Source organism: Hemitrygon akajei, chromosome 3 (assembly GCF_048418815.1).
Source record: "Hemitrygon akajei chromosome 3, sHemAka1.3, whole genome shotgun sequence".
In the NCBI taxonomy this organism is placed as follows: Eukaryota; Metazoa; Chordata; class Chondrichthyes; order Myliobatiformes; family Dasyatidae; genus Hemitrygon; species Hemitrygon akajei.
In genome coordinates this window covers 121,782,229-121,796,195 of record NC_133126.1, presented here as the reverse complement: position 1 = coordinate 121,796,195, position 13,967 = coordinate 121,782,229, and the positions used below count along the sequence as shown (strand labels likewise).

The 13,967-nt window shown below is 44.9% G+C and overlaps 1 protein-coding gene across 1 annotated transcript in view; it reads left to right on the top strand.

Annotated features, from left to right (window-relative positions):
* Window positions 1–296: 296 nt before the first annotated feature.
* The window catches only part of agxta (alanine--glyoxylate and serine--pyruvate aminotransferase a), a 37,557-nt gene continuing 23,886 nt past the window's right edge, over window positions 297–13,967 (top strand). Inside the window, exons 1-2 of the mRNA XM_073040698.1 lie at window positions 297–1,008; window positions 7,179–7,371. Coding sequence (XP_072896799.1) covers window positions 700–1,008; window positions 7,179–7,371 — 502 coding nt within the window. The 5' untranslated portion in view covers window positions 297–699. The remainder of the gene's footprint in view (window positions 1,009–7,178; window positions 7,372–13,967) is intronic.

Genomic DNA, 13,967 nt, shown 5'->3' with positions numbered 1-13,967 from the left:
CTGCAGTTTGTACCTGTGGAGTTTCAGAGTGATTATAGATAATTATGGGAATTTCCCAAAAACATGTCAAATTATACAAAAATAAATACTTTTTTACTGGAATGATGTCCCTGCTAAACCAGCCTGGCCCCAGTCCATCTACCTGACTCATCCCATGTGCTCTACAGCCAGTCAGCACCAGTCTTCGGGCCACCGCCTCCGTATACCTGTTGATGATCAGCATGAGACAAATAAACAGCTGGTCATTTCACTCACAGAAAGACGCATAAGTTACCTTCAAACCTCCATAAAAGTACACACTTTGGCAAAGCAACCATAATCTTCAGACTGGGATCATAGATAGCACCTCTCTTAGAGGCTGGGCTAATTTGTTAAGTAACAATGTATTTGTTGGAATAAGTAACCATTAATCAGAATGTTTTCTTTCAGTTTGAGTTATTTATTGACAAGGGGTTTAGTTGGTCCTTTTTTTGTGTGATTAGATCAGTTCCATTTCCTTTTTAGATTTCTTTTCAAGCTTGCAGGAACTGGGAGACAGAGTAGATTGGAAAGTATTTAAAAAGCTTCTGTGTAAATTGGAGAGTTAAGGTTAACTGGTCACTGCTTGTGAGGTCATACACCTTTATTCTCATTTCCAAAACAGCAGAAAAGTATCAAAGGCCCAATTGTAGGGGTGACTGTTGAGTGTGCTGTTGTGTGATGTTTTCAGCAATGACAGGGGCTGTACTTCGGAGTTCCATCGTGAATCGGTTGACAACCTGTGGTCTCCTAGCTCAGGCAAAGCGGAGCTCTAGTCCCCTTGCACAACTGGGCTCCCAGTACAGGTTGTTCAGCCACAGCATGTCTGCCTATGCGGAACTTACAGTGCCTCCACCATCAACCCTCTTTAAACCTCTGGTTGTTCCCAAAAAACTCATGCTGGGACCAGGGCCGTCCAATATTTCTGCTCGGGTCCAGGAAGCTGGGGGCATGCAACTGATTGGACACATGCACACTGAGATGTTTCAGGTAAATTTTTTATTTCTGTTTGTTTTGTACGCCTTCTGAAAACAAGTATTTGCTTGAAACTGTGATAAACTGCTATACAATGCAAATTTTTGTGAATAGTTTAGATACACAGTAATTTGTAGGAAACAAAAGATAAAGAAGTTTGCAATAAAAGCAATAAAAATTTCTGTAGTGAACAACAAAATCATTAGGGTCTATGAATGACTTAGAAATGATCTATCAACACTTTAATGAATAGAACTTTGTCTCAGGTATTCATATAAAATACATAGTACTAGATTTCAGACGAATATCTAACAGGCGTCTCATTCAATTCTTCATTGTTTTGTAATGCCGGGTATTGACTCTTCTTCATGTTTTAAACCTCAGTTTGTACTGAGGTGGCCTAAGCTAAGTAACTGATGCAATTATGTATCCTGAGATAGCCCAGGGCCAGTACTTGGACACAGTAATGTGCACTGAAGTGGCTCAGGGCCAGTATTGTTAAAGAAGAGAAAATCTGCAGTTACCAGAAATCCAAACAAAACACATGAAATACTGGAAAAACTCAGCAGGCCAAGCAAAATCTATGAAGAAAAGTACAGTTGAGACTTTAGGCCAAGACTCTTCCTGCTGAAGGGTCTCGACACAAAATGTCAACTGTATTTTTTCCCCATAGATGCTGCCTGGCCGGCTCTGTTTCTCCAGCATTTTGTGTGTTACCAGTATTGATACATTTATTTGTGTTCATTGATCCAGTCTTACAATAATTTGATACATTGTATGAAGAACAAAGAGCCAACAGGCAAACAATCTTGTTGATTCATCTTGTAACCTGCCTTGTTGTCAGAAATATTGTTCACTGAATTAACTCATGAATCAGACCACATGGACCCATCGATGGGGGACCTTTTGAAGTTGTAATATCTTTAGAGTCATAGATTCATACAGCATGAGATGAAAGCCCTTCAGCTGATAATTATCTGTGCTGGCCAAGATGTGTATTTAAGCTAATTCCACTTCCCAGCATGTGGCCCATATCCCTCTCAACTCTTGTCATCCATGTACCTATCCATAAATCCCTTAAAAATATCAATATTTCTGCCTCAATCACATCCTCTGGCAACTGTTTTCATATATCTACCATGCACTATGTAAACAAAAAAATTGGCCCTTAAATTCTTACTAAACTTTTCAATTTATTTCTAACCTTAAAACTATGTCCTCTAGTTTTTGATTTGCCAATCTTGGGGAAAAATACTGCTCATACTATCTATTCTTATAATTTTATATACCCTTATATCATCAGCCCTCAGTCTCCTATACACTAAGGAGCAAAGGCTCAGACTTTAACCTATCCCAACTCCCTAAATCCCTGACCTCACCAGCATCCTGTACAAACACAAAATAACCTCAACTTCTATATTCAGTACCTTGACTGATGAAGACCAGCATGCAAAAAGCTTTCTTTGCTGTCCTGCCTACCTCTGACTCCACTTTAAGGGAACTATTCATGCTTATATATCTATGCTTCTAACCTGTGCATCTTTGTGTGTATTTGCTATCATATTTCTGCATCAATGTAGAAAATTAAATACACAGATTGTAGTTACTGATAATACTTAGGCATCTATAGTCAAAGATTTCATTCTAGACAGTGCCTACAGAAAAGTTGATGTGTTTGACAATTAACATCTACAGGACAAAGGACTTCTACCAATCTGCTCCCGTTGTACAACACAACTGGCCCAGAATAAAGGTTCACAGTGAGACCCGGAAACCACGATCACTTCCCACTTCCTGGAGCCACATCTCCTCCAAAGCTACTAGTAGGCCAATTTCAACATTTTCTCCTAGGCCAACATTTGAAGCACTGACATTCCAGTTAATCAGATCTGTTCAGTTGGTCACAATGTTAGTGTGCCTACTAAAACAGATTGTCCATTCTGATCTCTATTATGGAAAGGACCAAAAATCAGGATGTTCTCAAAGCCTCCTAAAGAAATGCAACTTTTTCTCTGCCAACTAGATCACTCCAATGGTGTTATCAGGGCACTGGAGCAGGGATCCAATCACAGGCCCAGTACTGTGCACACAGTGGTATTAATTGAGTAACAAATCCCAAGGTGCAAACAAAATCAGCGTCAAAGTACAGGCAGAGATCAAAATATCCAGAGAAATCCAAAAACCGGAAACAGGCAGGGTCAATATTCAGAGTACAGACACAAATGCTGGAAAGGCTCAGGAAAACTCACAGGCACAATCTGGCAACAAACAGCTGAAATACACTGAGCAATAAACAGAGAGGCAGATGATGGGTGGAGCACAATGAGACACGGGTGGCAGCAATACAGGTAATATTGAGGAACAGGTGAGAGACGGAGTACTCAGTGATACAGGGGCCGGAGCAGAGCAGGAGTGGGGACAGGAGCACACGGCAATACAAAATCACAGACTGACAGCTAGGGGGAAACACACAAAAAGACAGAGTTCAACTGGAGGAACTGACAGGTGTACAGACATTTGGATTGTTATTGAGAAACTGGAAACTATGTTAGGAGTGTGCAGAACAAGCTACCCAGCATTTGTATGAAAAAGTGGTTTTATACTGCCGTGAATGGAACTTTACTGTTTAAACTCAGTTTTTACAGGTCAGTTATTTAACAACAGAATTCACCTTCCAGTGACAGATAATATATAAGTGACAAAATATAGTTCATATAATGAAATATTACAGAATAGGCCTGTAAATAGCACTGGGTGTTTGGCAGTCTTCTTTTTTAATGGGTTCTACTGGATTTCTTTGTTTTGTGGCTGCCTGTAAGGAGGCAAATCTCAAGATTGTATAGCGTGTACATACTTTGATAATAAATGTACTTTGAACTTTGAAATGAGTTTCAACACATTCTGTTGGTTGGAGGAATAAGGACATCACCTACAGTGAAAAGGAACAGAAAATAGCAACAAAGGTCAGTAATGTGAGCAAATGCTAGAACTACAAAGTTCAGAAGTTAAATGTATCAGACCTTGGCTAGATCAGTCGAAATGAAGGGTTTTGACCTGAACTATGAACTGTCCATTCTCCTCCACTGACACTGCCTGAGTCGCTGAGTTCTTGGAGCTTCTTTTCCGCTGTACCTGGTTAGATGATACTTGAAGCACTACGTCCGCCCGTCATACTTCTGAAATGATTTATAGGTAATGCAGAGAGTGAAAGCAATAGTTACAGAATGGGAACACAAATCCAAGATAATGCCCATCCTAAACGGAAGTAAGTTCTAAGTGTCTTTCAGCATGTAGTGAGAAGATTGAAATGTGATCCGATAAAGATCGAAATTTACACACAACGGAGGCCTCGAAATCCCCCAGGTTTGTGCACTAGATGGATATAACAAAGGCATACTATGACCAATGCTGCTATGGATCAGTCACAGAATTTTAGTGGTTCCAGGGGCCTTGAGATGTGACTGAATGGGAGTTCAACGTTCTTGCAATGTAATATACTGGTTCAGAAAAGAAAAGGCTAATACTGCTGGGGTTATTGAGGTGTGGACTAGGTTAACAGTTAGATATTAGGCCATGGATAGGGCTAATAGGTAACTGCAAGCAAGTTTGGAGCTGAAAGGGTGATTGGGATTACTAGCAAATAAGGTTGGGTCCAGGTAATTCAGGATGACATCTACAAGCAAGGTCAGATCTGAAGCTGGAGGGGAAGGGTTGTCAGGGACTTGGTGGGGAAAAGGTGCTTGCTGGCTGGGATAGGGTGTTGAGGTTGGGGCCACTGATAACAATCTTAGCTGTATAATAGTTATGGACTGAGGTCTACAGCATGTCCAGATACCATTGGTGGAGGAGAAGGCAGTGAGGTGGATCCAAGATAAATACAGCAGCTAGTGGGGTCTCATTCTGACTTTCTGCCGGACAAACTGAATTGGCATTGGAATAATCATCAGTGGTTCCTCTCTTGACGACTTGGTCTAATTTCACCTGCAGTGCTCAAAAAGGCCCATTCCATCATAAATAAAGCCACCCCATATGCTCTGATGTAGAAATCATATCAGGCAGGCAAGGGTAAGTCAGACCTGAGTCTAATTATCAAGTATTTGGGATGACACAATTTGACTTGGAAATTATCTAAATCATATTCCATTCTGAAAAATATCAAACTGTAAGATATATAGTTCTGTCAAAAAAGAACCATTCAAGCAGCATGTCCAAATTTTATTGTGGAACAGAGGTGGTCAACCTTTTTGACTGTGTGTCCGAATTGGTGATAAACTTCTAAAAAATTCTTTTGCATACTGTGGTAATTTTCAGCAGAGATAAGAATTGATTAACTAAGTAGTAACAATGATTATGGACTTTTTAAGGAATAGGATGAGCCTTGTTGCTTATCTATGTGTACTCATTATTTTACAAAGATGCCACTTTAGCATAGTATTAGCATGATGCTATTATAGCTCGATGTGTCAGAATTCAATTCTGACGCTGTCTGTAAGGAGTCTCTACGTTCTCCCTGTAACCGCATGGGTTTCTGCTGGGTTGCTGGGCAGCACAGCTCAGTGAGGTGGAAGAGCCTGTTCCAGACTGTATCTCAAAATAAAAAATAAATAAATAAAAGAATAACAGCGAGGTTGAAATAAATGAATTATTTTAGAAAATCTTTTAAAGATTATTAGTATTAAACTTTTAAAAAGACAATTGAAGGATAACATCATTTCCAAATAGTATTGTTACTGTAACTGTTTACTATCCAAATACTGATGTTTATACCTGGTCTGTGAAGACTTCAAAATGTGTCATTCAACATTGTGTTTTTGCAATTGTCTAGCTGACACCAAGCCAGCATGAGATGTTGTAAAAAAATTGTTTGCCGCTTCATTTGGCAGGAAAACAAGAATCATTATGTGTCTTTTTATTATGGAAGGGATTTAAAGAATTGAGGAACAGCACTGCATGATGCATCACAACAAAATGTTAGTGTCACCTTGGGATGTGTGCCATAGGTTTGCCACCCCTGTCTCGAATCTTTCCACTTGTGGGGATGTGCAGAACAAAAGGCCACCGATATGAGACATTTGTTGTGCATTTAATATTTCAGTAATCTTGTATATGTATTGGTTGACTAAGCATTCTTGTTCATTTAAATAATTCGTTATGGGTCATATGTATAAATATGTGAACTGTATGCATCATCACACTCATACGTGCTATGTATGCACCTAGCTTAAAGTAAAGATGACGTTAGACTCACATTTCAAACTCTCTTGTCTTCCTTTGAATTAGTTTAATGTTTTGAAGTTACAAAATGTAATAAGATTTACCAAGAAATCAGGAATCAATGGCTGTGAATATAAAACTACCACAGGATCTGATTAAGATAATTAAGGTAGATACAAAGAAGGCAGCAACGAACAGTTATTTTGTAAATGCAAGATGAGAGAACACTTATGTGAATCAATATGATTGAATTATTCAGTCTGTTTTTGGTGCTTCGGGGTCCGTAGTGCCATGTGACAGAGAAACAGGAGAAGGATAATACATTGACTATAACATGGTCAAATAGCATTTACCCTTGGCATGTGCCAATAATTCAAATCATAATCTTCACTTCATCCACCTAACCAATCAAAACATGAATATTGAAATAGTTTCTTTGCAAACCACTAACCCTGAAGTTGAGGTCGGGGGAAACATATTCCCCTGGTTAAATTTCTGTATGTTCCTAAGACCTTATTCTTGGAATGCTAGAATTTCCTGTTCTTCCCAAGAGTATTTGTCAGATTTTAAATTGTCCAATTTTAAACATTTTCCGGTTATATAAAAATACTCATCTGAGTTTGGTCAATGGAATAGTAGAGGAGTGAATGGGGAGGGGAGGGACAGGAACCAAAGTACAAGGACAGTATCTATCCCACTGTTATCAGACTCTTGAACTGACCGCTTGTACAATAAGATGGACTCTTGACCTCACAATTTACCTCACTATGATCTTGTCCTTTTCTGTTTACCTGCATTGCACCCTTTAGGTAGCTTTTACACTTTATTCTGTATTGCTAATGTTTTGCCTTATTCTAGCTCAAGGCATTGTGTAATAATTTGATCTGTATAGACAGTATGCAAGAGATTTTTACTGTATCTGGGTACAGATGACCTGTGTGGTGTTTCACTCTTTCCATCTCTTGTTACAGATTATGGATGAGATTAAGGCAGGGATACAATATGCCTTTCAAACCACAAACAACCTGACTTTGGCAATCAGTGGCTCTGGGCATGCAGCTATGGAAGCAGCCTTAGCTAATGTAGTGGAGCCAGGAGAGGTGGTGCTGATTGCAATTCATGGCGTATGGGGTGAGAGGGCAGCAGACATCGCTGAGAGAATTGGTACGTTCTTTATTCACAACATTGTGTGCGCATTCAACCTTAATTATTTCTCCCATATAAGGAAAAATCATCTATCACCCATAGCAAATGAATTTGATTTTGAATTTGAAGATGAAAATGAATAATATAAATAAATGTTTTCCTTCTTTCTGAAGGTTCTTGAGCTAAGTAAGGTTTGATTACAAAAGATAATGGCAGGTCTCTGCTGGCTACAAAGCTAATGCACTATCAAAGTTTTGAATTTTAAGGAAAAACATCAGAGCAAATACTAGGTGATGTTATATACGTAGGTAAATAGTGTGGCAGTCATTACTTGGAGGAACTTTCCTATTACACCCCCACCCCCCATTCACTCCTCCACAATCCCACTGAGCTACTGCTAAGTAGGACTTAGTTTCAAGGGGTGGAAGTGACTCATTCAGACCTACATAATCTGCTTTACCATAGCGGAAATTCACCATTCAAAGTTGCCACTGGGGTAAGTCCACATGTTGATCAGTGGTCATTGTTGAAAGCAGATGGCTTGCCTCTCACAGCAGATTTTAGATCACTTTCTGTTGTTGGTAAGAGGATGAATATTGGCCATTGGACCTGGTGCATCCTATACAAATTAGAGCCACTGGACCTTTTCCTTCCACCTGAAACAGCAGTGGAGGCCTCATTTCACACTCATCAGGACACTTCTCCTTCACAAGCACACAGTTACCTTACCACCAGGGAGTTCATGCCCTTTGCTTACTCAGAACTGTGAATCCGTCAAAAGCAATATTTCTAACTATAGACCTCTACATTTGAGTGGTGTCTCAATCTTCCGATGATGTCAGAGGATGTTTATGGATTGAACTATGGACAATGGACTTTTTTAGTCTTATGGGTTTTATATTCTGTGTTGTTGTCCATTCTTTCTTGTTGTTTTTTTCTTTGGGGCTGGGGGTTTGGGGATTAATGCTCTGTTATGTTTTGTGTGGGTCAGGGAGGGTTTAGGGTTTGATGATCGTGTTGCAAGAAAGGTAGCATCTGTGGAAAGATAAGTAGTTTATATTTCAGGTCTAAAGGCCCTTTATCAGAACTGGGAAAATGCAAAGAACAGATTTTATATTGTAGGGACCATGGGATAGAGTGCAATCAGGGTTGCCAGGGATTAATGAAAGATGTTAGGGAGCAAACAAAGAGAAATGTGAAAATGAAAAGTTTCAAATAAATGTTCCTCATACAAGTCTTAAATGGCTGACCCCTTATCCTGCAGTGGTATATTTTTCTGGCTTGAAGAAGCAGTGCCTTTGTATTTCACCTTTCAGAATCTTTACCTCACAATGCACTTACACATCTTTTTTTAGAAAGTCCTAAATCCAGTGATAATAGGGAGATTCTGATTAACGCCTTCTCACTGTATGACCTCCTCATCCCAGAGTTCAATTTTGTAAACTCACACTTCTCTGATCTCAGTACATTAGGTATCATGATTAAAACTGCACATATACCCCAGTGTTCAGTGTAGCTAAAGCCCTGTGTAATGGTATAAAGACAACCTTCTGCACTCTAGCCCCTTGCAACATACCATTTGCATTCCCAAATGTTTGCTGTTCCTGCATGTTTACTTTTGTGTTCCATGAACAAACACACCAAGGCTCCTCGGTATACAATTAACTAGTTTATCTTCATTGAAAAATTTTGTTTTACTTTCTTCCTTCAAGATCTCTTATTTTCTACCGCACAGTGGTTTTGTACCAACAGCAAACATGGACACGTTACACCAAAGCTTTCCTCTAAAGTTTGAATAGTAAAGGACTCAGAATTGATTCTGATCAGTAATAGTCTTCTAACCTTAATATATTAGTTATTTTTATTTTCTCTTTTTCCTTTCACCAATCCTTTATCTATCAAGGACTGAGGAGAGGGAAAGATAGACTGACTCTCTCTCTCTCTCTCTCTCTCTCTCTATGAGATATATATATATATAGATACACCTCTTGATTCTCTTAATATTCTAAATGCTATTGATCTGTTGAATGAACACAATGATCAAGCTTCCAGAGTCCGCTGAGTAAAGAAAGTTCTCATCTCAGTCCTAGATAGCTTACTACTTATTCTAAAATGGTTACCTCCTTATCCTCGTTAGAGGAAACAACATCCTTGTGTCTAGATTGAGAAGACCTTTAAAAAATTTTGCTATAAGTTTTGATCAGATCTCTTCTCATTTTTCCAACTCTTGACAAAAGGGTCCCAGTCCATTCAGTCAATCTCATACATTAAACCTCTCAATCCTGGAACAAATCTAGTGAATTTTCACTGCACTTCCACTATGACAAGTACTCACTTTCTTAGGTAAGGAGTCCAAAACAGCATACAGTACTCCAAACTGTATGTAAGTATGGCTTCCTCATCACTGCAATCAAACTCCCTCCAGGAGTTCTGTGAAAATGGATAGCCAGGTTCCTTGAGTATGAGCCCGACCCAATCTCTCACCATTTAACAAGTACCTTGATTCTTTGTTTTGTGTACCTCAATTGGATGAGCTTGTAGCGGTGTGCTACACACAGCGCTGAAATAACGACACATAGTTGATGAGCTGCAGTTGCGAAAGAGATTTATTCAAACTTCGCGGCCTCGCTTTAAAGCCTTCCTGATCCTGCCCTCCCCGGGCGGGAATACTATAGGGGACACGTATTCGCAGTCCTGTCCCGCGTGCGGGCTTTTCCCCTTGCTGGTGAAGCAGACTTGGCACCCTTTTTGAGACTGGCCTCAATGCCGGCGCACGCCACTTTGTGAGCCGGTTCGAGTGCACTGGGAAGTGGGTCGCCACATAATTCCCCCCCCCCAGAACCGGCAATACACCCCCCAATGTCCACAGTCTGGGCCGGACTCTGTTTGGGAGGTCTGCCTCTGCGCCGCGGTGCCTGAACCTCGACCGGCTGCGCCGTCCACATGGGCTGGTTAGAGTCGGTCCACTGTGAAAACCTCCACTTTCCCCCCAATGTCGAGCACAAATGTGGACCCGTTGTTTCTGATCACCGTAAATGGCCCCTTGTAGGGCCGCTGTAACGGTGCCCGATGTCCGCCCCGTCGTACAAAAATGAACTTACAGTTTAGCAGGTCTTTGGGTACGCAGGTCAGGTTCTGCCCATGCTGCAAAGTGGGTATGGGGGCCAGGTCACCGAGCCTCTCACGTAGTCTGCCCAGGACTGCTGCAGGTTCTTCCTCTTGCCCCCTTGGGGCTGGTATGAACTCCCCGGGGACGACCAGGGGTGCGCCATACACCAACTCGGCCGACAAGGTGTGCAGATCTCCTTTGGGCGCCGTGCGGATTCCGAGCAGGACCCAGGGGAACTCGTCCACCCAGTTAGGCCCTTTGAGGCGGGCCATGAGAGCCGACTTCAGGTGACGGTGGAAACGCTCCACCAGTCCGTTCGACTGTGGGTGGTAGGCAGTTGTGTGGTGTAGCTGTGTCCCCAAAAGGCTGGCCATAGTTGACCACAGGCTGGAGGTGAACTGGGTGCCTCTATCGGAGGTAATGTGGGCTGGTACACAAAAGCGAGATACCCAGTTTGCAATCAATGCCCGGGCGCAAGATTTGGAGGTGGTGTCGGTGTGTGGGACCGCCTCTGGCCATCTTGTGAACCGGTCCACGATAGTCAGGAGGTGCCGCGCTCCACACGACACTGGCAGGGGGCTCACGATATCCACATGAATGTGGTCGAAACGCCGGTGGGTGGGGTGGAACTGCTGCGGCAGAGCTTTGGTGTGCCGCTGCACCTTGGCAGTTTGGCAGTGCATGCACGTTTTGGCCCATTCACTGACCTGCTTGCGGAGTCCGTGCCAAACGAACCTGTTGGAGACCATCCGGATGGTTGTCCTGGTGGAGGGGTGAGCTAAGTTGTGAATGGAGTTGAAAACGTGCCGCCGCCAGGCTGCCGGGACGATGGGACGGGGCTGGCCGGTGGCGACGTCACAGAGTAGGGTCCTCTCACCTGGGCCTACGGGGAGGTCCTGGAGCTGCAAACAGGAGACTGCGGTTCTGTAACTAGGGATCTCCTCGTCTGCCTGCTGCGCCTCCGTCAGCGCTTCATAGTCTACCCCCTGGGACAGGACTTGGATGTTAGGGCGAGAGAGGGCATCCGCCACGACATTGTCCTTTCCCGAGACATGCCGGACATCCGTCGTGTATCCAGAGATGTAGGACAGATGGCGCTGCTGGTGGGACGACCAGGGGTCGGATGCCTTCGTGAACGCAAAGGTAAGCGGTTTGTGGTCCGTGAACGTGGTGAAGGGCCTACCTTCCAAGAAGTACCTGAAATGCCGGATTGCCAGGTATCGTGCCAACAGTTCCCGGTCGAAAGCACTGTATTTGAGCTCGGGTGGTCGCAGGTGTTTGCTGAAGAACGCCGGGGTTGCCAGCGACCCTCATTGAGTTGTTCCAGCACCCCACCGACTGCCGTGTTAGATGCGTCCACTGTGAGGGCGGTAGGGACGTCCATTCTGGGGTGCACTAGCATCGCGGCGTTTACCAAGGCTTCTTTTGTTTTAATGTAAGCGGTGGCGGACTCCTCGTCCGAGGTAATGTCCTTGCCCTTACCCGACATCAGGGCGAACAGGGGGCGCATGATTCGGGCAGCTGAAGGGAGGAAGCGGTGATAGAAATTTACCATACCCACGAATTCCTGAAGGCCTTTGATTGTGTTGGGTCGGGGGAAATGACGGACTGCGTCTACCTTAGCGGGCAGAGGGGTTGCTCCATCTTTAGTAATCCTGTGGCCCAGGAAGTCAATGGTGTCGAGCCCGAACTGGCACTTGGCCGGGTTGATTGTTAGACCGTATTCACTCAGTCGGGCACAGAGTTGACGGAGGTGGGACAGATGCTCCTGATGACTGCTGCTGGCTATGAGGATGTCGTCCAGATAGATGAAAGCAAAGTCCAGGTCGCGTCCCACCGCGTACATTAACCGCTGGAACGTCTGTGCGGCATTCTTCAGGCCGAACGGCATGCGGAGGAACTCGAAAAGGCCGAAAGGGGTGATGAGTGCCGTTTTGGGGACGTCGTCCGGATGCATCGGGATTTGATGGTAGCCCCGGACGAGGTCTACCTTGGAGAAGATCCGTGCGCCGTGCAGGTTTGCTGCAAAGTCCTGAATGTGCGGCATAGGGTAGCGGTCCGGTGTTGTAGCCTCGTTCAGCCTGCGGTAGTCGCCGCATGGTCTCCAGCCCCCTGATGCTTTGGGCACCATGTGCAGGGGGGAGGTCCATGGGCTGTCGGACCGCCGTATGATCCCCAATTCCTCCATCCTCTTGAACTCCTCCTTCGCCAGTCGGAGCTTGTCCGGGGGAAGCCGCCGAGCACGGGTGTGGAGGGGTGGTCCCTGTGTCGGGATGTGGTGCTGTACGCCGTGTCTGGGCATGGCTGCCGTGAATTGCTGTGCCAGAACCGATGGGAAATCCACCAGGACTCTGGTGAAGTCATTGTCGGACAGCTTGATGGAGTCTAAGTGTGGGGCCGGCAACTGGGCTTCACCCAGGGAGAATGTTTGAAAGGTCTCGGCATGGACCAGTCTCTTCCTTGGCAGGTCGACCAGTAGGCTGCGAGCGCGCAAAAAATCCGCGCCCAGGAGCGGTTGGGCTACGGCGGCCAGTGTGAAGTCCCACGTGAACCTGCTGGAGCTGAACTGTAGCCGCACCGTACTTACTGTGCTGCCGTTTGCGGCCCTCGGTGGGGACCCGGTGCTCTGTTGCAGGTGTCGTAACTCGTCAGAGGTTAATCTCAGCTCCAGTGTCGACCAAAAAGCGGCGTCCCGACCGCTTGTCCCACACATACAGGAGGCTATCCCGATGGCCAGCCGCCGTAGCCATCAGCATTTCCCGGGAACTTGTAGGGCGGGCTACAGCGGCGGGCTTCTGCGCCCCACCGCTGGTGATAGAAGCACCATTGTTCATTGTCCTCCTCACCCCTGCCTCTGGGGTTAGCGGGCTCTGTGGCCAGGCCTGGTCTGGTCTGCTGCTGGGAGCGTGGCCTGGTGATCTGTGCGACGGACGCCCCACTCTCCTTCTTGGCGTTCCACAGCAAGTCCGCCCGGGCCGCCACCTTCAGGGGGTCGCTGAAATCCACGTCGGACAGCAGCAGGCGTATGTCCTTGGGCAGCTGCTCCAGGAATGCCTGCTCAAACATGAGGCAGGGCTTGTGTCCTCCGGCCAGAGACAACATCTCATTCATCAAAGCCGATGGTGGTCTGTCTCCCAAACCATCCAGGTGCAGTAAGCGGGCAGCTCGCTCGCGCCGTGAGAGTCCGAAAGTCCTTATGAGCAAGGCTTTGAATTCCGTGTATTTGCCGTCCGCTGGGGGAGACTGTATGAACTCCTCAACCTGGGCCGCTGTTTCCTGGTCGAGGGAGCTCACCACGTAGTAGTAACATGTGTCCTCCGAGGTTATCTGCCGAATGTGGAATTGGGCTTCTGCTTGCTGGAACCATAGGTGAGGTCGCAGCGTCCAGAAGCTTGGCAGTTTTAACAAAACTGCATGAACAGATGCGGCGTCATTCATCTTCGGCCCAAATATCGTTTGGGCCGTCGGGGTCACCAATTGTAACAGTGTGCTACACGCAGCGCTG